The sequence below is a fragment of the Microcaecilia unicolor genome, chromosome 7 (assembly GCF_901765095.1).
Source record: "Microcaecilia unicolor chromosome 7, aMicUni1.1, whole genome shotgun sequence".
Lineage (NCBI taxonomy): Eukaryota > Metazoa > Chordata > Amphibia > Gymnophiona > Siphonopidae > Microcaecilia > Microcaecilia unicolor.
This window is the reverse complement of record NC_044037.1, coordinates 3,112,226-3,134,317: the sequence shown is the minus strand read 5'-3', so window position 1 is coordinate 3,134,317 and position 22,092 is coordinate 3,112,226. Positions and strand designations below refer to the sequence as shown.

At 41.8% G+C, this 22,092-nt stretch overlaps 1 protein-coding gene across 5 annotated transcripts in view; it reads left to right on the top strand.

Annotated features, from left to right (window-relative positions):
* DLG3 (discs large MAGUK scaffold protein 3) overlaps positions 1–22,092 on the top strand; it is a 409,804-nt gene that overhangs the window by 153,084 nt on the left and 234,628 nt on the right. For all 5 annotated transcript variants that reach the window (XM_030208894.1, XM_030208893.1, XM_030208892.1 and 2 more), the window contains one exon: positions 17,836–17,992. In XM_030208894.1, coding sequence (XP_030064754.1) covers positions 17,836–17,992 — 157 coding nt within the window. The remainder of the gene's footprint in view (positions 1–17,835; positions 17,993–22,092) is intronic.

Sequence of the window (22,092 nt, the reverse complement as noted above, 5' to 3'; positions counted from 1 at the left end):
AAGTTCCATAGGTTTCTATGGAACTTTGGGAGGCTAACAAGCTCATTTTCAAAGCACTTAGCCTCCCAAAGTTCCATAGAAACCTATGGAACTTAGCCTCCCAAAGTGCTTTGAAAATATGCCTCTAAGTGCTTTGAAAATATGCCTCTATGTATTACTACCTCTCCCCTATGCATTGTGCTTTGCCTGATTATTTATTTATTTTATTTATTTTTATGTTTCAAATTTTTTATTGATGGATCAATCCAATGTACACAACCAAATAACTTCAAACTCAATAGTGCGGTGCTTCCATCAAACATTGGTACAAAATGAATAAGGTTTGCCATCAACATATTTTTCATTTTTCTCCCCTCCCCCCTGTCCTCCCCTCCTTCCCCCCTTCCCACCGCTTTCCCCTTTCCCCCCTTATATTCCTTGTATTCCTTATTTGTATCCCACATTTTCCCACCTCTTTGCAGGCTCAATGTGGCTTACAATACATCATGAATGGTGGAGATATATAAGAAATAAACATTTAGTGTTACAGAAAGATCTTGGGTAGCATGATAATTATAAAGCAAGATATTAGTATAACAATAAAATATTATAAGACAATTCTGGATATATGTAGACGAGTTCACATTTGTTGGTCTTTGTGGTATGCCTTGTTGAAGAGATGGGTCTTCAATAGTTTGCGGAAGTTAGTTAATTCATGGATTGTTTTTAAGTTGCACGGCAGCGCGTTCCAGAATTGTGTGCTGAAGTAGGAAAAGGTTGACGCATGTGTTAGTTTGTATTTTACACCTTTGCAGTTGGGGAAATGAAGAATAAGGAATGTACAGGATGATTTTTTAGCATTCCTGGGTGGTAAGTCTATCAGGTCTGAAATGTAGGCTGGGGCATCTCCGTGAATGATTTTGTGAACTAGGGTACATATTTTGAACGTGATGCGTTCTTTAAGAGGGAGCCAGTGTAGTTCTTCTCATAGGGGTTTAGCACTTTCATATTTTGTTTTACCGAATATGAGTCTAGCTGCCGTGTTCTGGGCTATCTGGAGTTTCTTGAATATATGCTCTTTGCAGCCAGCATAGAGTGCGTTGCAGTAGTCTAAGTGACTGAGTACCATTGATTGTACCAGGTTGCGGAAGACAGTCCTTGGGAAGAAAGGTCTTACTCTTTTTAATTTCCACATTGAGTGGAACATCTCCTTGGTTGTGTTTTTCGCGTGACTCTCAAGTGTTAGGTGTCGATCAATGGTGACTCCAAGAATTTTTAGGGTGTCCGAAATTGGAAGACTCAGTTTTGATGTGTTAATGGTGGTGAATTTGTTCATGTTATGTTGAGAGGTGAGTATTAGGCATTGGGTTTTTTCTGCATTGAGTTTCAGCTGAAATGCATCCGCCCATGAATTCATGATATATTTGGAAATTTCCTTTAAATCTTGTTTAAATGGGATGTAGATCGTTCTTCATTTGTTTCATCATCAGCCGTTGCCTGCGTGTAGGTGCATATCTGGACATCAGTGCTGTCATCAGCTGTTTGTAGATCGTAATCAACAGCTATTTAGTGATGAAACTCCTCTTCAGTAACACCAGCTGGCATGTCAATAGCCTGTTCATCTGATGCATTTGCAACAGCTGCATCTGTTTCGTCCCTCTCCACATCCTTAACAAAGCTTGCCCGCTTATAGCAATTCACAATGGTTGCCTGTGTAACATGATTCCAGGCTTCTTTCTGCATATGTAGGGAATCCAACAGTGATAGATTATGAGCCAGTCTGGTCATCCATAATGCTCATCAGAAGATGTAGCACAAGAGCCTGATAATGTTGTTTGAAATTGGCTATTATGCCCTGATCCATAGGTTGGATCAGAGAGGTAGTGTTTGGTGGCATGAAGACCATCTTGATGTTAGACAGCCTGACATCATCACTGTGTGCAGCACAATTATCACAAAGCAACAAAATCTGACACGCATTCTAGTGTCTAATTTCTTTAGCCACTGCTTCCAAATTTCCCCAGTCACCCAAGAATTTGCGTTAGCCTCGTAAGACACAGGAAGTCACTTAACATTCTTGAAGCAACAGGGCTGTTTGCTGTTTCCAATGACGAGTGGTTCCAACTTCTCACTCCCATCCATATTGCAGCAAAGGAGGATTGTCAGTTGGTCCTTCGACATTTTACCTCCTGTAGTTTTGGCTTGTTTGAATGCAAGTGGTTCCATCAGGAATCGCTCGCCAGTAGAGACCGTTTTCGTCAGCACTGAAAATGTCACGAGGTGCAAACTTGTTCAAGATGGTAGGAAGAACTGAAACAACCCAATTTTCAGCACCAAAGTCATCAGCGTCTTGTTTTTCACCATGCTGTTTCTTGAATTTTATGTTGTTCCTCTCCTTCCATCTTTCCAACCATCCAACAGTGGCTTTGAATTCAGTTAGTCCAAGACTTTCAGCTAGCTGATTAGCTTTCTCCATAATCAATGGACCATTGACAGGAAACTGTCTGCTCCTGACTTGAGAAAACCACCGAAGCAGAGCATCTTCTACCTCCTCAGCTTTTCCCGCCTGTTTTCATTTCCGGTGTGGATCTGTATTGTTTTGCCAGTCTTCCAGAAGCTGGTCTTTCTGCTTCAAGATATGTGAAATTGGACTGGGATTGACACCATACTCTTTAGCAATAGATGCTTGACGTTGTTTGTTTTCTAATTTTTTAAGAACATCTATTAATTCAGCCAGTGTTAAAGTCTTACAGTTGCGCAACGACGACTCCAGTGTACACTCTAACAATATTCTTTCGCTTAGTCTGCCTGTGGCAGTTAAAGGGGTGGTAAATTTGAAATCTCATTGGTTGTCATGCGCCAATCGGCTTCCATATTCTGTGCGCGCGCTTATGCGGAGTCTTTCCTGCAGATGAGCGGTCTTAAACCATGCATATAAGCAAATCTTGCACTTATCAGTGGTGCGCTAAACTGAAGTTTGTCCCCATAGAAATTGATGGAGCCAAAAACAGGACTGAAGTACGGCATGCAGTTAAACAGAGCATGCGCTTATCCGATGTGCACTTAAATGGAGTGCACTGTGTGTGTGTGTATATATATATACACACCAGCACAGTGACTAAATGTCTATTACATCTACAAACCAAAATAACACAGGAAAAAAGTGTTTGTCTTATAAATAGATTTTACTATTACTAAACTAACACAGAAAATCTCTTACTGCTGCTTTACAAAGGAAGGCAGTGCATACTTTTATACCGCAAAAGGCTGTACTACTTTATTTACCACTTTCCAGGAGATGGCAGAGTGCTGACAATCACAAAACAAAACAAAACCAATCATTAATACTTCAGAGAAACCCTTACTGCTGCTTTCCAGAAGATGGCAGCACATACTTATAAACCACAAAAGTAATATTGATTAACTCACCGCTCTCTAGAAAATGGCAGCATATACACAACAAAAGTAACAGAAAATCTCTGGGAGTAACTCCGCTAAATTATGTGAAATAACAACCAACAAACATAGCGGGTAAAAATGATGAATTGTGAGATAAACTTATCAATAATGGAGGGAAAGAAGACCTCAGACCAGTGACATTTTTTGATCAGTAAGATCACCACATTACAGTCACTACCATATAATCACTGGTCTTCTACCAGCCTCCTCCCTGAATGTTTAACTTGTGCGCTTAAACATATAAATAAATGCTGTATATGCAAAAAACATAACCACAGCTACTTAGCTTTATTGTTGCAAACTTAAGGGCCCCCCCAAAACGGGACCGTTTAAGCGCACAAGTTAAACATTCAGGAAGGAGGCTGGTAGAAGACCAGTGATTATATGGTAGTGACTGTAATGTGGTGATCTTACTGATCAAAAAATGTCACTGGTCTGAGGTCTTCTTTCCCTCCATTATTGATAAGTTTATCTCACAATTCAGCATATACACAACAACATACCGTAACACTATTGCTGGAAAAAAGAACCACTAGCAGACAAATGACTAATATAAAATATTTAAAAAAAATAAGTGCCTTTTGCAAGAGGTTTATGTGAGCTTTAGTTTTTTATTCTTTATTCTTATTTATTTATTTGGATTTATTTACTGCCTTTTGAAAAAATTCACTCAAGGCGGTGTACAGTAAGAATAAAGGGAAAGGGGACTTGATACACCACCTTTCTGAGGTTTTGCAACTACATTCAAAGCAGTTTACATATATTCAGGTACTTATTTTGTACCAGGGGCAATGGAGGGTTAAGTGACTTTCCCTGAGTCACAAGGAGCTGCAGTGGGAATTGAACCCAGTTCCCCAGAATCAGAGTCTGCTGCACTAACCACTAGGCTACTCCTCCACTCATTCCACCAATAAGAGCCAACCTCATCAGTGATGTCACAATGGCTTAATTGCCCAATACAGTTCCCCAGGATCAAAGTCCACTGCACTAACCACTAGGCTACTAAACAGCAGTAAAATATTCAAATAGCAATACAAAGTATGGCATAGTATACTGCTACAATGTTTTTATTTCTGATGGAGAAAAACATTATGCACTCCAAAAAGGCATGTCCACATTTTGCAAGGAATCAATTGTACTGTAATCTGTATGTTACAAACATTAATGAACATACTGTTATTTCAATATATCACTCTTTATGTTCATTATTGATGTTTTTATGATATAGTCTCTGTTACACTATGCATGTCATATTTGTTAATGAAATACATATTTTATGTATATGTCATGGTATTATTGTTTGTTTTACATTATTCACATTTTGTATTATTATTTTTTGACTAATTATGTAATTTTGATTATTATTTTGTACCCCTGAAGCAGCCCTTATGTGGGTGAAACACGGCCTGTGTCGGGCATTGTCTTGGTTTGAGTGTCATCAATAAAGATTTCTTTGTGTTTTCTTTTACCTTTTCATGTATTTTTTATTTTACATTTACATATTAACATAAATGTTTACGTAATATCCATACATAAAGTAACAGGGAAATAATTTGTACTCAGAAAAAAAAATCTAAAACTTTGTCCACATTATTTATATCTAAGTTCCAAGAAATAAAAAAAAACCCCAGAAAGAATATAAATCATCAATAGAGTAGTAGAGAGCTTAACACTCGCAGCCGATATATAGCTTAATCAATTACTGGATGCAACCAAGGTATCTCTAGTACCTTCTTTGGAATTAACAAATTCTAACAGTTTCTTTGGGTCAAAAAAAACATAATTAGTTAAATTTAAGGTTAATAAACGGAGTGGCCTAGTGGTTAGAGCACTGGTCTTGCAATCCAGAGGTGGCCAGTTCAAATCCCACTGCTGCTTCTTGTGATCTTGGGCAAGTCACTTAACCCTCCATTGCTTCAGGTACAAACTTAGATTGTGAGCCCTCCTGGGACAGAGAAATATCCAGAGTACCTGAATGTAACTCACCTTGAGCTACTACTGAAAAAGGTGTGAGCAAAGTTATAAGTATAAAATAAACACCTACAAGTTAATTTCAGCACAAAAGAACCACCTAAATTAAGAACTCTAGGTTTCATAGCCAAGAATTCTGTCCCTTTTTTTTGTTTCCCTTGCTAGGTCTGGAAAAATTTGAATTTTGGACCCCAAGACTGCATTTATATGACGGAAATAAGTTCAAAAAAATATTATTTCTGTCTGGCTCTTTTCTTTTTGTTTTCTATTGATCTGCTTGGTTTGTTTCCTCTATATGAAAATTATTCACCCTTCCTGTGGTAAAAGTATGGAACAGGAGGTAGATAGAGGGGTCTCTGTTGAGTCTCTCCTGTTAGGTTCAAAGTTTTTGATCATTCTAATTTAAAATGTTTTCTGTTCCTGTTTACTCCATGAGTTTCCTTTAAATACCTTAATGGTAGGGGGTTTTTTCTTTAAATTTTAGATTTAATTCATACCTTTTTGAAGTAGTAGTTCAAGGTCAGTTACATTCAGGTATTTCCCTATCTGCTGAGGGCTCACCGTTGAAGTTTGTACCTGATGCAGTGGAGGGTTAAGTGATTTGCCCAAGATCACAAGGAGCAGCAGCAGGATTTGAAGAACTAGTACTTAATTCACTAGCCTGCTTATTTTCGAAGGAGAAGGGCGGCCATCTTCTGACACAAATCGGGAGATGGCCGACCTTCTCATAAGGCGGCTAAATTGGTATAATCAAAAGCTGATTTTGGCCAGCTTCAACTGCTTTCCGTCGCAGGGACAGCCAAAGTTCAAGGGGGCGTGTCGGCAGTGTACCGAAGGCGGGACAGGGGCGTAGCTAAGAGATTGCTGTCCTCGGCCGATAATGGAAAAAAGAAGGGCGGCACTGATGAGCATTTGGCTGACTTTACTTGGTCCCTTTTTGTTCACGACCAAGCCTTGAAAAGGTGCCCGAACTGACCAGATGACCACCGGAGGGAATCGGGGATCACCTCCCCTTACTCCCCCAGTGGTCACCAACCCCCTCCCACCCAAAAAATAAAAAACATTTTTTTGCCAGCCTCAACTGTCATACCCAGCTCCATCACAGCACTATGCAGGTCCCTGGAGCAGTTTTTAGTGGGTACTGCAGTGCACTTCAGGCAGGCAGATCCAGGCCCATCCCCATTCCCCCCCCTACCTGTTACACTTGTGGTGGTAAATGTGAGCCCTCCAAAACCCACCCAAGTTTCCAATGGATGAGATGTGCCACCTTGTTGCACCTTTCTGTACAGAGATTTTCTGCCATCAGAACTTCACAGCCAGCTCTTTCTTACCATGTTTTTCTCTGTTTACTATAGACCATCTTATCTGTAATCCACTGGCTGCAAATATCAATCGTATTTCCTTAGGTTTCAATTCACTTCTTTTTAACTATTCATATGTCCAGTTTACATCATCGAATGGTCACCTGTTAATCTAATTCCTTGAATAGTTTACTCTCTCTCTTTTATTCTGTCCTCTACACTGCATGTAGTGATCTTTTCTTGTTAAAAATATAAAAGAGGTCATTATAGGATCTTATCCTTTAGTATTTATATAAATTCACTAATAAACCTTCAAGAGCTGGTAAGAAGCTATGTGGGAAGAGAACACAGCATTCTGAAAAATCTTCTCCCAGGAAGGATCTCTATGAGCTTCTCTCCCTGCAGATGTCAAGAGTGAATTCTTGCACTTTTGGCTTTCTTGAGAGTAGACTGGGCCACCACTGAATGATGTTATAGTTGCTGTTTTTGAATCAGAGAAGCCTTATGGATACTATACAGAGTGCTGGAGTGTAAGAACCCTTTGCCTTTTTCAGGCAGAAATCAGAGAATGCTTGATCCTGACGGGGCCTACCAATGATTGAGGTTAATGCATTTTCAGGGTTCAGTGCTACTCTTGGATCCAGTGTTCAATGCTGATACATCTGGATCAGACTTACTGGAACCAAAGAGCCTTTCCTTCTTCTCTTCCATGAAAAGCCTCTATATGTCATTAGTTGGCATTTAGAACAATTTAAGTTTTTGTGGTATAGGCCTAGGTACTGGTTTCTTATATAGTCTTGCTGCATTGTCTGTTACTTTTTTTTAAAGTCACTGGATATCCTTGTTTGCAATATGGCCGGAAAATGGCCTAAGCAAAATCAAATAATTTGATGAAGAAGGCCAAAAATTTTCCTGACCAAAACACCTTGATATATCAGTATCAGGGACAATAGCAGGTGAGGAAAAAATAAGATAATTTATTAGTAGCGCAAATCCTAGTTAGGAGAACTAAGGGTGAAAAAAAATTATGAAAATGAAGCAATCTATGTGCAAGGTTTCAAAAAACAATTACTTCCACTTGTGAAAGGATGAACTGCAGAGAGCGACACAGAATGAAGAGAACTGAAGTGACCCTGTGCAACAGTGCATCATGGGAACTGTTGCAAATCTGCAGTTTGAGTCATCAAAACCTCTACAAGTCTAGAGCTGAGGGACACCTTCCAGCATTGGGCTCTGTCAAATGACATTATCCACTTGTTAAAACTTACTATTTTTCTGGTTCTTGGAACCCCCCCCCCCCCCCCAGCTGATATTCAAAATTAGTTAACTGGTTGGTTAGTGCCATTGAAAATGACCGGTTAGCGCTGAAGTGGAAGCCGGCTACATTGGGGGCATTCTGGGGGTGTTTCGGGGGCTTTTTGTGCTAGCTTAGTGTAGGCCTCAGTTTGAGGACCTTGAGCTCCCAAGCTCTTTCTTCTCTGCTGCCCACAAGCAGTAAGCCCTGGATGGTTTATGGGGCTGCCACAAAAGTGTGTTGCTTTAAATGGAAGGTTCTAAATAGAGTGAGGTTGCCAGTGCCACCCCTGGCCATTCCAAGGCAATGGAGGGATTTGAACCTGAGTCCCCTACTTCCTAGCCTGCTGCTGTAATCATTAGGCTATTCTTGCACACCAGGCTCCCAATTAGGGTACCTGTATTTAAACAGAACCGGTCCGTGTTGGCAAAGTTGGATGACATCACTCATTTGTGTCACTAATACATACTGCTTTAGATTGTAAGCTCGTCCTTTAGATTGTAAGCTCTTTCGAGCAGGGACTGTCCTTCTTTGTTAAACTATACAGCGCTGCATAACCCTAGTAGCACTCTAGAAATGTTAAGTAGTAGTAGTAGGAGACAGCATGCTTTACCTGTGTAAATGACTTCTAAAAATTGCCCTGTGGAGTAATTTTATAAAGCATTTTCTACATGCAAAACATGTTTTACACATAAAAAAGAGCTCTTATCAAATTGTGTGGAAGTACACATGTGCAAAAACGGGTGCACAGAAAAAGTGCTCCTATATTTATACTATACTAATGTGATTTCTATTCTGCCTTTAACCAAAATAGTACAAAGCGGATTACAAACTATCAGAAAAAAATCCCAATCAGATAGAATTGCAAACACATGATCAGTTTACAATCTACAAAGTAAATATTAAACAATCAAGATTGCTGGCATAAAAACAGAAATGTTTTAAGTGCTTTATGAAAAAGAATATATGGTGTAATAAGATGGACTTCAACAGAGATAGTGTTCCATATCATAACACCCTGAAAAATGAAAGAACATTCCCAAACTGACTTTGAAGTCATCTTTTTACTGGAAGGAAAGTCTAGTGATAAATTTTTCCTACTTCTCAGCTGACTTCTCTTTTTTGCAAGAGGATTCTGAGTTAAGGCCATAGAAAGTTTTATATACCAGACAAGCAACTTTAAAATGAATGTGATCAGTGCAAGGACATTCCTGGGCAAAGTGGTTTGTGCAAGAGTATCTGTGTTGTACTGGGCCTGGATCTGGGTGGCTATGGGGCTCATTTTCAAAGCACTTACTGTGTAACTTTGTAAGTCAAAGTGCTTTGACATTGCCTTTATAAAACAGGCTTTCAGTGGCACTTAGAATACAGTTTCAAAGGGTAACTATCATGCTTATTTTTGAAAGAGAAGAACGCCCATCTTTCAACACAAATCGGAAGATGGGCGCCCTTCTCACAGGGTCGCCCAAATCGGTATAATCGAAAGCCGATTTTGGACGTCCCCATCTGCTTTCCGTCGCAGGGACGGCCAAAGTTCCGGGGGCGTGTTGGAGGCATAGCAAAGGCGGGACTTGGGCATGCCTAACACATGGATGTCCTCAACCCATAATGGAAAAAAAGGGTGTGCCTGATGAGTACTTGGACGACTTTACCTGGTCCTATTTTTCTTACAACCAAGGCACAAAAAGGTGCCCGAACTGACCAGATGACCACCACAGAGAATCGGGGATGACCTCCCCTTACTCCCCCAGTGGTCACTAACCCCCTCCCAACCTCAAAAAAAATCTTTAAATATATCTTGTGCCAGCCTCTATGCCAGCCTCAAATGTCATACTCAGGTCCATCACAGCAGTATGCAGTTTTAGTAGGGTAGGTGCAGTGCACTTCAGGCAGGCAGACCCAGGCCCATCCCCTCCCCTCCCTACCTGTTACACTCGTGGTGGTAAATGTGAGCCCTCCAAAACCCACTGTACCCACATCTAGGTGCCCCCCTTCACCCGTAAGAGCTATGGTAGTGGTGTACAGTGGAGGGTAGTGGGTTTTGGAGGGCTCAGCACACATGGTAAGGGAGCTATGTACCTGGGAGCAATTTCTGAAGTCCACTGCAGTGCCCCCTAGGGTGCCCGGTTGGTGTCCTGGCATGTCAGGGGGACCAGTGCACTACGAATGCTGGCTCCTCCCATGACCAAAGGGCTTGCATTTGGTTGTTTCTGAGATGGACGTCCTTGGTTTTCTTTATTGCCAAAAATCAGAAATGACCAAGTCTAGGGACGACCATCTCTAAGGACGACCTAAATTTCAGGATTTGGGCGTCCCTGACCGTCTTATCGAAAAAAGATGGACGTCCATCTTTCGTTTCGATAATACGGGTTTCCCTGCCCCTCCATCGGGATGTTTTGTGAGGACATCCTCAGCAAAACTTGGGCGTCTCTTTCGATTATGCCCCTCTTAGTATTCGTCTAAGTAGAAAATTTATCCTCAGAGCAAATGCTTTTCCATTGACAAGGATGGAATTACTCTCCCAAACTGAGAACTTACCCCTGGATTCTATACAGCTGGGTGTCTACATTTCTGACAAGTTATAGAAGAGTGCCAGCTGCATGCCTAAATTAATTGTTAATTAAGTACCAATAGTAGCCATTATGCGGCATTAATATATGTGGAATTGTCTTTCAAACAAAACTACACAAATCTTGTTTTCTGCAGAACTCTCTCAAAACTTAACCAATTTCAATACAAGTTGGGACAAATCACCTTGAATAAACTCACCTAAATGACATCACCATAATCTAACGATTATTATCAGGATATGTGCAGATGCCATTTTGCTTTAAACATATACAGTTACCATGATTTTGAGTTAGGAGGATCCAGTCCTTATTAAAAATTTGTATTTGGAGAAATGTAATGTCTTGGCGCAAGAGTTTGCAGAAAAGAGGTAGAAGAGGGTAAGCATAGAATATGTTCTGAAGAAATTGCAAGAAATGGGTTGAACTGATCTTCAGCCAGGAAGCAGCAGGGTTTTCAAAGAGTTGTGCAGAAAAGAAGCCTCGTATAGTTTTTTGTTTGAAACACAGTGTGTACACATAGTGCCTAAATGCTGTAGCATGTAACTGCAAAGAGAGCGTGCCCATGGGTGGGTCAGATGTGCATGTAAGTTACAGAATACTATCACATATGTGCACATGACAGATAAGTGCTTGTGCCTAAGGTGCACCAATGCCAACTTATGCCCTATACTATATAGCACTATTCTTGACGCCTTCGTAGAACAGTGTCAAGTTCTGAGCATGAGCAACCATTCCCTCAAGCAGCAGTCTTCTCAGCTCCTCAGTGTTGTTTCTTCTGCTCTGCCAAACGCACTTGTCAGAGTTTTCTACCAGTTTCTTTTTTCTTATTAATTTTATTCAGTTTTCAGTCTACCATCAAAGTTTTTCAGCATCATCAGCCTTTGAATGGCAACCAAGTTTTCCACGGTCAAAATCTCAGCTTTTCATCTGAACCTGCTCTGTTCAGGAGCCTTCCATTCTGCAGACCTTCAAGGCTTGCTACCTGAGTCATGAGTGCTCTCTTTCTTGCTCTGTTGCCAGGCCATTCTCTGCTTTACTGGCACACTGTTGCAGTGCTTCTTTGGATATGAGTCCTCCTGCATAATCAACTTCCCTGGCTTCTGTAACCTAGGTGCCCATATTTAATTGTGCGTGTTCCCTCGGATTCAATAAAGTTGCCCATCCAAATTTCCAATGAGTGTGCAAATGTGCGTATCCAAGTTATAGAACAGTGCCAGTTGTATGCCTAACTTAGTAAGGGAGTGCGCACATGGGCAGATCAGGGGCGGGTCTTGAAGTTGCATGCGTAAGCTATAGAATACTATTATTTATGCATGCAACTGCCATCATAGAAAGATGAAGACAGGCAAGAAAACCTGGAAAAGCTAAGGCCCTGATGCTCAAAAGTAAACGCGGGTGCTTGAGGCCATTAGCACCAGACTAGCACCTGCATTTACCAGTGCAAAATGTTTACAGGCCTGGAATGTGTGAACAAGCGAGCATGGGAAGGAACAGCACAATAAGCATGCTCATGAGCTCATTTGCTATTCCTCCCCAATGCACAGTGGACAGTGCATCAAACAAAAGCGCTTTCTCTGGTGTAAACCCAGTGGCGTACCAAGGGGGGGGGCGGTGGGGGAGGTCCGCCCCAGGTGTCAACGGGTGCTCTGCTGGCGAGTCCAGCTCCATCCACCTGGCAGCTGCGTGGTGCGGCGCCTCGCGTCTGCGCTGCTGTAAAAGAAGAAAATCGCCTCGTCGGCCCTTCCCTTACTCTCTCTGTCCTGCCCTCTGATGTAACGTCCTATTTCCTCGAGGGCGGGACAGAGAAAGTAAGGGAAGGGCCGACGAGGCGATTTTCTTGTTTTACAGCAGCGCAGAGTCGACGGAGCTGGTAAGACAGGTGGGGACTGGGACTTGGGGGGTGCCGTGTTGCCCTGCAGCCAGGGAGGGGGGGTGCACACGTTGCCCTGCAGCCGGGGGGGGGGGGGGGGTGCACGCAGCAGTGATCCGCCCCGGGTGGAAGTGAACCACGGAACGCCACTGTGTAAATTCTATGACAGCTCAGAGCTGGTGTTAGGATTCTGCTGAGTCACCGATCAGGAAAGGGATCTAGGTGTCATCATTGATAAGTTGAAACCCTCTGCTCAGTGTGAGGCAGCAGCTAAGAAAGCAAATAGAATGTTAGGTATTATTAGGAAAGGAATGGAAAATAAAAATGAGGCCATTATAATGCCTTTGTATCGCTCCATGGTGTGACTGCACCTCAAATATTGTGCTGAATTCTGGTCACCGCATCACTAAAAAAGATATTGTGGAATTAGAAAAGGTACAGAGAAGGGTGACAAAAATGATAAAGGGGATGGGACGACTTCCCTATGAGGAAAGGCTAAAGCAGCTAGGGCTCTTCAGCTTGAAGAAAAAATGCCTGATGGGAGATATGATTGAGGTCTATAAAATGATGAGCGGAGTGGAAGGAGTAGACATGAATCACTTATTTACTCTTTCCCAAAATACTAGGACTAGGGAAAATTCAATGAAGCTATAAAGTAGTACATTTAAAACGAATCAGAGAAAATATTCCTTCACTGAACGTGTGTTTAAACTGTGGAATTTGCTGCCAGAGAGAGAATGTGGTAAAAGCGGTTATCTTAGCAGAGTTTTAAAAAGGTTTGGATAGCTTCCTAAAAGAAAAGTCCATAAGCCATTATTAAAATGGATTTGAGAAAATCCACTGCTTAATTCTGGGATAAGCAGCATAAAATATATTGTACTGTTTTGGGATCTTGCCAGATACTTGTAACCTGGATTGGCCACTGTTGGAAACAGGAAGCTGGGCTTGATGGACCTTTGGTCTGTCCCAGTATTGCAATACTTATGTACTTATGAGCCATGGTGAGACCCCCAAAAAGCTTAACACTGGACTGACCAAGCAAAGCTCAAAGCTGCACCACAGGAAGCCACGCAGGGAGGGAGCCAGGACTTGGAACGGTGCTGTGGAGATGGGCAGGAAAATGGTTGCAGAGCTTTTCTTTCAGCAGACTAGCAGAAGATGCGCAGCACAAGAGAGGGAGGGACACAAACCCAAAACAACAATGTTCCGTTGACTGCGAGAAACCTTAGGCTTTGGGGGCTTCCTAGTGGGAAAAGTTGGATTTTACCAGATAGCCGAATTCTGCACTGTTGCTGTCTTTTCTTCTTTCCACTGAGGTGAACTCCATAATGCTCGACACTATAAGTGTGCCTATATTTGCATCTCATTAGCATTGAGAATAAGGGAGTAATTCTTCTGCGCTGATCCAATGATATTTCTAGCGCCAGCATTTTGTGCATTTGCCCCTAAGGGAAGCAAAGATACAGAAAGAAAAAATAGCCAATATGGTAAAATTTGGGTATAAGACATTTTTTAGATTTGTAAGTGATAGAAGGAAGTGCTAAAGTGGTATTGGGAGGCTCAAGATTGAAGAGGAGGAATATGTAGAAGCTGATAAGGAGAAAACCAAACTGTTTAACAAATATTTCTGTTCTGTGTTCACGGATGAAGAGCCAGGAGTAGGACCACAGAAAACGGATGTTAATGGGGAATGGATGTGTGGTAGAACCTGGACCAATTCTCAACACTGTGTTCAGAGGGAGCTGGCTAAACTAAAAGAAGACAAAAGCAGTGGGGCGGAATGGGATACATTCAAGGGTACTCAAGGAACTTGGAGAACTTCTATTGGCTCCGCTGTCTGACCTTTTCAATGCTTTCTTAGAGTCTGGAGTGGTCCTGGAAGACTGGAGAAAGGCAGCTGTGTTTCCTCTCCACAAAAGTGGAAGTAAGGATGAGGTTGGGAATTACAGGCCTGTTAGTCTGACCTCTGTCTTGAGTAAGTTAAAGGAAATGATTATAAGGTTTCTAGAATCAAAAGGACTGCAGGACCGAAGGCAGCATGGGTTATCTAAAGGCAGGTCTTGTCAGACAAATCTGATCAATTTCTTTGTCTGGGTAACCAAACAGTTAGATTTAGAGGGAGGGCTAGTTGTGGTGAACTTATATTTTAGTAAAGCCTTTGACGTGGTTCCGCACAGGCGACTGGATTAATAAACTGATTGTCTTCGGTCTGGGCCCTAAACTGATTGACTGGTAGAAACCGATTAAGTGGAAGGAAACAGAGGGTAGTAGTAAATGGAGTTTCCTCCAAGAATAAGGATGTTATCAGTGGTGTGCAGCAAGGAATGGTCCTTGAGCCAGCTCATTTTAACATATTTGTAAGTGATAATGCAGAAGGACTGTCTGGTAAGGTTTGTGTCTTTGCAGATGATACCAAACTCTATAATAGAGTAGACGTCCCAGAGGGTGTGGATAGAATAAAGAGGGATCTAGAGAAGCTTGAAGAATGGTCCCAGAAATTGTCAACTAAGATTCAATGATAAAAAGCACAGGGTCATGCACTTGGGCTGCAAAAATCTAAGGGAGTGGTTTGGTATTAGTCCATATGTTTATGCCAATTTCTTATTTTGGTGGCACCTGCTTTAGTGAAGGATTTAGATCTTACTGATTTGCAGTGTTGTTTGGAAGTGGTGGCTGTATGGCTGCAAAAGGTTCGGATGGCATTGAATAGGAAAAGGACTGGCATGTTGGGTGACTGGAAGGAACAAGGAGTGCCTAGGTGTATCTGTAGTGTTGTTGGATGAGCTAGTACCAATAGTCGATGCGTTTTCGGTACCTGGGAGTCTGGATTGACTCTCATTTAACTTTTTCGACTCATGTGATGGCTGTGGTTTGCAAGGGTTGTATTACCCTGTATAAATTGAGGACAGCTAAGAAATATGTTGATTAGAATTCTGTTTTAGTTCCTGCTTTATTTATGTCACAGTTGGACTATGCTAAGGCTAGTTTGACTGGGATTACCAGCGCTAATTTGAAAAAATTGCAGACTTTGCAGAATACTGCTATACAGATTCTAGAGAAGGTTTGATCACATTACACCTTTGTATTTACATTATCATTGGTTATCAGTTGTTTATAGAATTCAGTTTAAATTGACCGTCTATCGGGTTTATTATGAACATCTACCTTTTTCTCTTCCTGCATTGTTAACACCATATTTTCCTGGACGTAATTTGCACTCAGTAGATACGTTACAAGTTGAAGTTTCCAACTTGGCCAAAGCTCGCTTGGCAACAGCTAGAAAGGGTGCATTTTTTAATTGTATTTCCTGGATTATGGAATGCGCTTCCACAGTCTTTGAGGGCTGGGTCATCTCTTTCAAGATTTAGATGCCTTTTAAAGGTACATTATTATATAGCTGCATTTGGTGCTCTCCCTGAGGCTTAGCGAGCTTCATGTTTCTGGGTAATTATGCTTTTGTATTACGTTTGTTCTATTGTTTTTTGTTTGTTTTCTGTATGGTGTGCTTTCCTATCATGCATTGGAGTTCTGTTTTTTATTTAATTTGTCCTTTTGATTTTAAAGTGTACACCACTGTGATTTCTTGTGAACTACAGAAGTACAGTACATCAAGTTTAATAAACTACAAAAGAAGAGTGGGACTTGGGGGTGATTGTGTCTGATGATTAAGATGGTCAAACAGGTAGAAAAGGCGACAGCCAAAGTCAGAAGGATACTCAGGTGCATAGGGAGAGGAAAGGCCAGCAGGAAAAAAGAGGTGATAGTACACCTGTATAAGTCTCTGGTGAGGCCCCATTTAGAATACTGTGTGCAATTCTGGAGACCACATCTATGAAAAGATGGAGTCAATCTAGAGGGCAGCTACAAAATTTGTTAGTGGTCTCCATCTCAAAGCCTATGGGGACAACTTACAGACCTCAATATGTATATTCTGGAAGAAAAGAGAGAGAGAGAGGAGATATGATAGAGACATTTAAATATCTCCATGGCATTAATGTACAGGAGGCAAGTCTGTTTCAATTGAAGGAAAACTCCAGAATAAGAAGACATAGGATGAAGTTAAAAGGACCGAAGGAAATACTTTTTTACAGAAAGGATAGTGGATATGTGGAGACAGACTGTATCTGAATTCAAAAAAGGTGTGAGACAAATAGATGAGCTTTCATAGGGAAAGGAGCAGATGGCGGATGGTGTGTGGTTGGGCTATTTGGCCTTTATCTGCTATCATGTTTTTGTTTCTGTTTCTATTCCCTTTTAATATCTTATCAATCGGGAAATGTCTGGAATTTATTACCATATACTATTAAGCAAGAAGATGATTATGGAAGTTTTAATTAGTCAATGTTTAGGTGATTAAAATGTTAAATTTTTGTCATAAGTGTAAATTTCAGTTTAGGGATTTTTTTTTTTTTTACTGGTTGCTCTTACTGTAATCTGCGTTGAACTTACAGTATATGGCAATTGCGGAACATAAATATAGAATTGTTTAAATATAGTATTGTATTAGTAATTAGTTTGAACTGGCAGACTGGCTAAGCCATATGGCCTTTATCTGCAGTCATAGGAGCCAACTTTTCAAAATTATTGGGGGTGCTAAGCCCAGTGGAAATAACCCTTCCTTAAACATATACAAGGAATTTTCTCAATATTGGGGGTGCTCAAGAACCCACAGAGTCGGCTCCTATGCCTGCAGTCATTTTCTATGTTTCTGTGATGACATCAATCTTGTTGTCTACAAAAAACATCTGTTACAAGTAAGCAACACTGCTATGCTATTTATATGGGCTTTTATAGTACAAATGTGTTTAGCAGGGTTGAAAAGAGATGTTCCCAGGGGAGTGAACAGCACATCTACATTTAGATTTTCAATTGTATCAACACTGTTTTATCCTCTGTGTCTGTAAGGGAAGCTACCGTAAGGGTGCCACTTTCAAACTGTCTGCATTGGGGGCCAGTTTTAATCTACCCATATTTGCACCACTTTTCGGTGAAAGTATGCTTGGACATATCCACCACTTTATGTCATGAAAAATAATACGCATGGAGCTAAAAATGCAATCTGTGTGCTATTTTAGACTGTAAGCTCTATCGAGCAGGGACTGTCTCTCTGTGTCAGGTGTTCAGCGCTGCGTGCGTCTGGTAGCGCTATACAAATGTTAATAATAATAATATTTACTCCCTCTGACCCAAAAACATCCTTGGGAATATATGTTATCTGTATGTTTAAAAGGGTACACATTGCTCCAAGACATACACACTTTTAATTGCATTGAGGATAAATAATTGCTGCTTATAAACACTGTTTCATACCCATCTGCTTTTATGTCAGAAATTGCTCTTCCTGCTCCTGTTCCTTTCCTGTAATCTCACTGCCTTTTCCTCTCTTCATAGCATTTTCAGCACTGAGTGACAATCAAATAAGCCATAATTCCAATCTGGGGTACCCAGGCGGTGTGGAGACCAAGCCTAGCTACATCCCAGCACAGGTGACACCTGCCAGGTACTCCCCTGTGCCTCGGCACCTGATCGGAGAGGAAGAGTTCAGCAGGTGAGAGAGACTGAGGCTTAGCCCTACTGAGAAGCAGAACAGCAACTGGCACCTTTTTCTTTTTTTTCATTTACTTAAGACAATCGCGATAAGCATTTGGACCTTAAAATAAAAATAGCATCTTAAATTCTGTTCCCAAATTATACCCCTCACTAATTCTGCTGTTGAGCTGCGAGGCCTTTCTGCTGCTGGTGCTTTTGTACCCCTAGCTGAAGTAGTGGCAGCGCTCCCTTGTGTGTGCATCTGGAACCACTTGTAAACTTACTATACACCCTTCCCTGGTATGGTGTCTGCCTGGCACTGTCTGTTTAGCAGCTATAAACGTTGCCCCCCTCCCCCACCCCACCAACTTTCATACTAGTAGAGCTCTCTGTATCTGTGCTGGCGTACTGAAAGGAGGCTCTGTTCTCTTTTCCTAGCTCTCAAATTTTAGAACAGCCTTGTAAAGGATCTTATAAATAGCCAGGGCACAATTAAAGTCTAACAAACCAGTTCAATCCTTGAGTGTCTGCAGGTGCAGTTAAATACACAGTTTCAAGGGGAAGGGTAGAGTCCATCCTGGCAGCTCCTTTCCCTAAGATCTGTTCATGATGGCCACTATTACTATTACACTGCTTATAATAACATAGTACATAGTAACATAGTAAATGACGGCAGAAAAAGACCTGCATGGTCCATCCAGTCTGCCCTACAAGATAAACTCATATGTGCTACTTTTTGTGTATACCTTACCTTGATTTGTACCTGTCCTTTTCAGGGCACAGACCATGTAAGTCTGCCCAGTACTATCCCCGCCTCCCAACCACCAGTCCCGCCTCCCACCACCGGCTCTGGCATAGACCGTATAAGTCTGCCCAGCACTATCCCCGCCTCCCGCCACCGGCTCTGCCACCCAATCTTGGCTAAGCTCCTTAGGATCCATTCCTCCTGAACAGGATTCCTTTATGTTTATCCCACGCGTGTTTGAATTCTGTTACCGTTTTCATTTCCACCACCTCCCGCGGGAGGGCATTCCAAGCATCCACTACTCTCTCCATGAAAAAATACTTCCTGACACTTTTCTTGAGTCTGCCCCCCTTCAATCTCATTTCATGTCCTCTCGTTCTACCGCCTTCGCACCTCCGGAAAAGGTTCGTTTGCGGATTATAATAAACCATGCCACTATCTCCCTATGGCTTCTGCCCATCACTGGTTCGTGCACACACATGGGGTTTTTACCTCAGGACACATCAGCATGTCCCACAGCAGGAGGATTGTGAAAAATTACAAGAGGACCTTACGAGACTGGGCATCTAAATGGCAGATGACGTTTAATGTGAGCAAGTGCAAAGTGATGCATGTGGGAAACAGGAACCCGAATTATAGCTATGTCATGCAAGGTTCTACATTAGGAGTCACAGACCAAGAAAGGGATCTAGGTGTCGTCGTTGATGATACGTTCAAACTTTCTGCTCAGTGTGCTGCCGCGGCTAAGAAAGCAAATAGAATGTTAGGTATTATTAGGAAAGGAATGGAAAACAAAAATGAGGATGTTGTAATGCCTTTGTATTGCTTCATGGTGTGACCGCACCCTGAATATTATGTGCAATTCTGGTCACCCCATCTGAAAAAAAGATATAGTGGAATTAGAAAAGGTACAGAGAAGGGTGACGAAAATGATAAAGGGGATGGGACGACCTGCCTATGAGGAAAGACTAAATCAGATAGGGCTCTTCGGCTGAGGGGAGATATGATAGAGGTCTATAAAATAATGAGTGGAGTGGAACGGGTAGATGTGAAGCGTCTGTTTACGCTTTCCAAAAATACTAGGACTAAGGGGCATGTGATGAAGCTACAATGTAGTAAATTTAAAACGAATTGGAGAAAGTTGCCAGAGAATATGGTAAAGGCGGTTAGCTTAGAGGAGTTTAAAAAAGGTTTGGATGGCTTCCTACCACGAATGAACTTTAATGCAATAGCACCTTATCTCTAATTCCGATAATGAACTCTTTATAACTGACTGTTTAATCTACTATGCCAATCATGTTCTACTGTAATACCACGTTCATCTCTCACTCCGGAAATGGCAATCGCCAGGATGGAATAATGTAAGCCACATTGAGCCTGCAAATAGGTGGGAAAATGTGGAATACAAATGCAATAAATAAATAAATAAGTAAAAAGTCCATAGACCATTATTAAATGGACTTGAGGAAAATCCACTATTTCTGGGATAAGCAGTATAGAATGTTTTGTACTTTTTTGGGATCTTGCCAGGTATTTGTGACCTGGATTGGCCACTGTTGGAAACAGGATGCTGGGCTTGATTGACCTTTGGTCTTTCCCAGTATGGCAATACGTATGTACTTATGTACATTTATCGGTCCCATATTGTAGCTCAGCTGCACCTCTGCACTGGACCCCTGCTTTCAACCTGCCATTGTACTCAAGAATTGGAGGGTTGTTAAAGCAAAGATAATCACTTGTAGCAGATGTTCTCTGAGGACAGCTGGCCAAGTGTGCTCACATCTGAGTGATGTCATTTGACAGAGCCCAGTATGGATGCTGACTAGCGAGATGATAGTAGAAATTTCTAGCAGAGCCCCACCTCACATGCGCTGGTGCCTTTCCACCCAACGCACGAGCGTGGGTCCCTCAGTCATGTAAAATAGCTAAAGAATACAACTCCAAGGGCAGGTGGAAGGGTAAGTGAGAATATTTGGCCTGATGTCCTTGGAGAACACCTGCTACAGGTGAGTAACTTCATTTTCTCTGAGGACAAGCAGGTCTTTCGTATTCTCACATCTGGGAATCCCAAGCTACCAGGCTCACCAAAAACAACAATGGTAGGACAATAGGGACTCTAAACATGGAGCCTCAAAGTCAATTAACCTAAAATTATTTACATACTAATTGTGAAGGTACAGCCTGAACTGAAGAAAACTGATTCCAAGGGGGTGGAGTTGGATTCTATATACCGAACAAATTCTTCAGGACTGCCTGAACGAACCGACCGTCAAGTCAGGTATCTTGCTCAAGGCAGTAATGAGATGTGCATTTGTGGACAGAAGACCACATTGCAGCTTTGTAAATCTCCTCTATGGAGGCTGACCTCAAGTGGGCTACCAACATAGCTATGGCTCTGACATTATGAGCCTTGGCATGACCCTCTAGAGTCAGCCCAGCCTGGGCATAAGTGAAGGAAATGCAATCTGCTATCCAATTAGATATCTGTGTTTTCTGATGGTTACCCCCATCCAATTTGGGTCATAAAAAACAAAACGCTAGCTGGACTGTCTATGGGCTTTATTCCACTCCAGATAGGCAGCTAAGGCTTGCTTGTAATCTAAGGTATGCAGTACACTTTCGCCAGGATGGGCATGTGGTTTTGGGAAAAATGTTGACAGAACGATTGACTGATTAAGATGGAACTCCAACACTACCTTAGGAAGGGTGTGTGCAGAGAACTACTCTATTGTGATGAAACTTAGTGTAAGGTGGATCAGCTACTAGGGCCAGAAGCTCACTGGCTCTGCGAGCTGAAGTGATCGCCACCAGAAAAATAAATTTCCACGTCAGATACTTTAGATGACAGGAATCAAGTGGCTCAAAAGGAGCATTCAGCAGCAGGGCGAGGACTATGTTGAGCTCCCATGACACAGTTGGAGATTTGACAGGAAGCTTTGTCAACATCAAACCTCTCATGAAGCAAACAACTAGAGGATGTACAGAGATGGGCTTATCTCCTACATGGCGATGATAAGCATTAAGTGCACTGAGATGAATCCTTACGGAGTTGGTTTTCAAACCAGACTCAGAGAAGTGCAGGAGGTATTCAAGCAGTTTTTGTGTAGGGCAAGTGAGGGATCTAAGGTCTTGCCCTTACACCAGATGGCAAACCTCCTCCACTTAAATGTTTAACACTTCTTAGTGGATTCTTTCCTGGAAGTCAGCAAGATATGAGGGACACCCTCCAGCAAATCTAAAAATTCGAATTCTATGCTCTTAACATCCAAGCCATGAAGGCCAAGTATTGGAGATTGGGATGTAGAAGAAATCTCTCGTTCTGCATGATGAAGGAAAATATTCTGATCACCACATATCTTCGGAGGATAACTCCA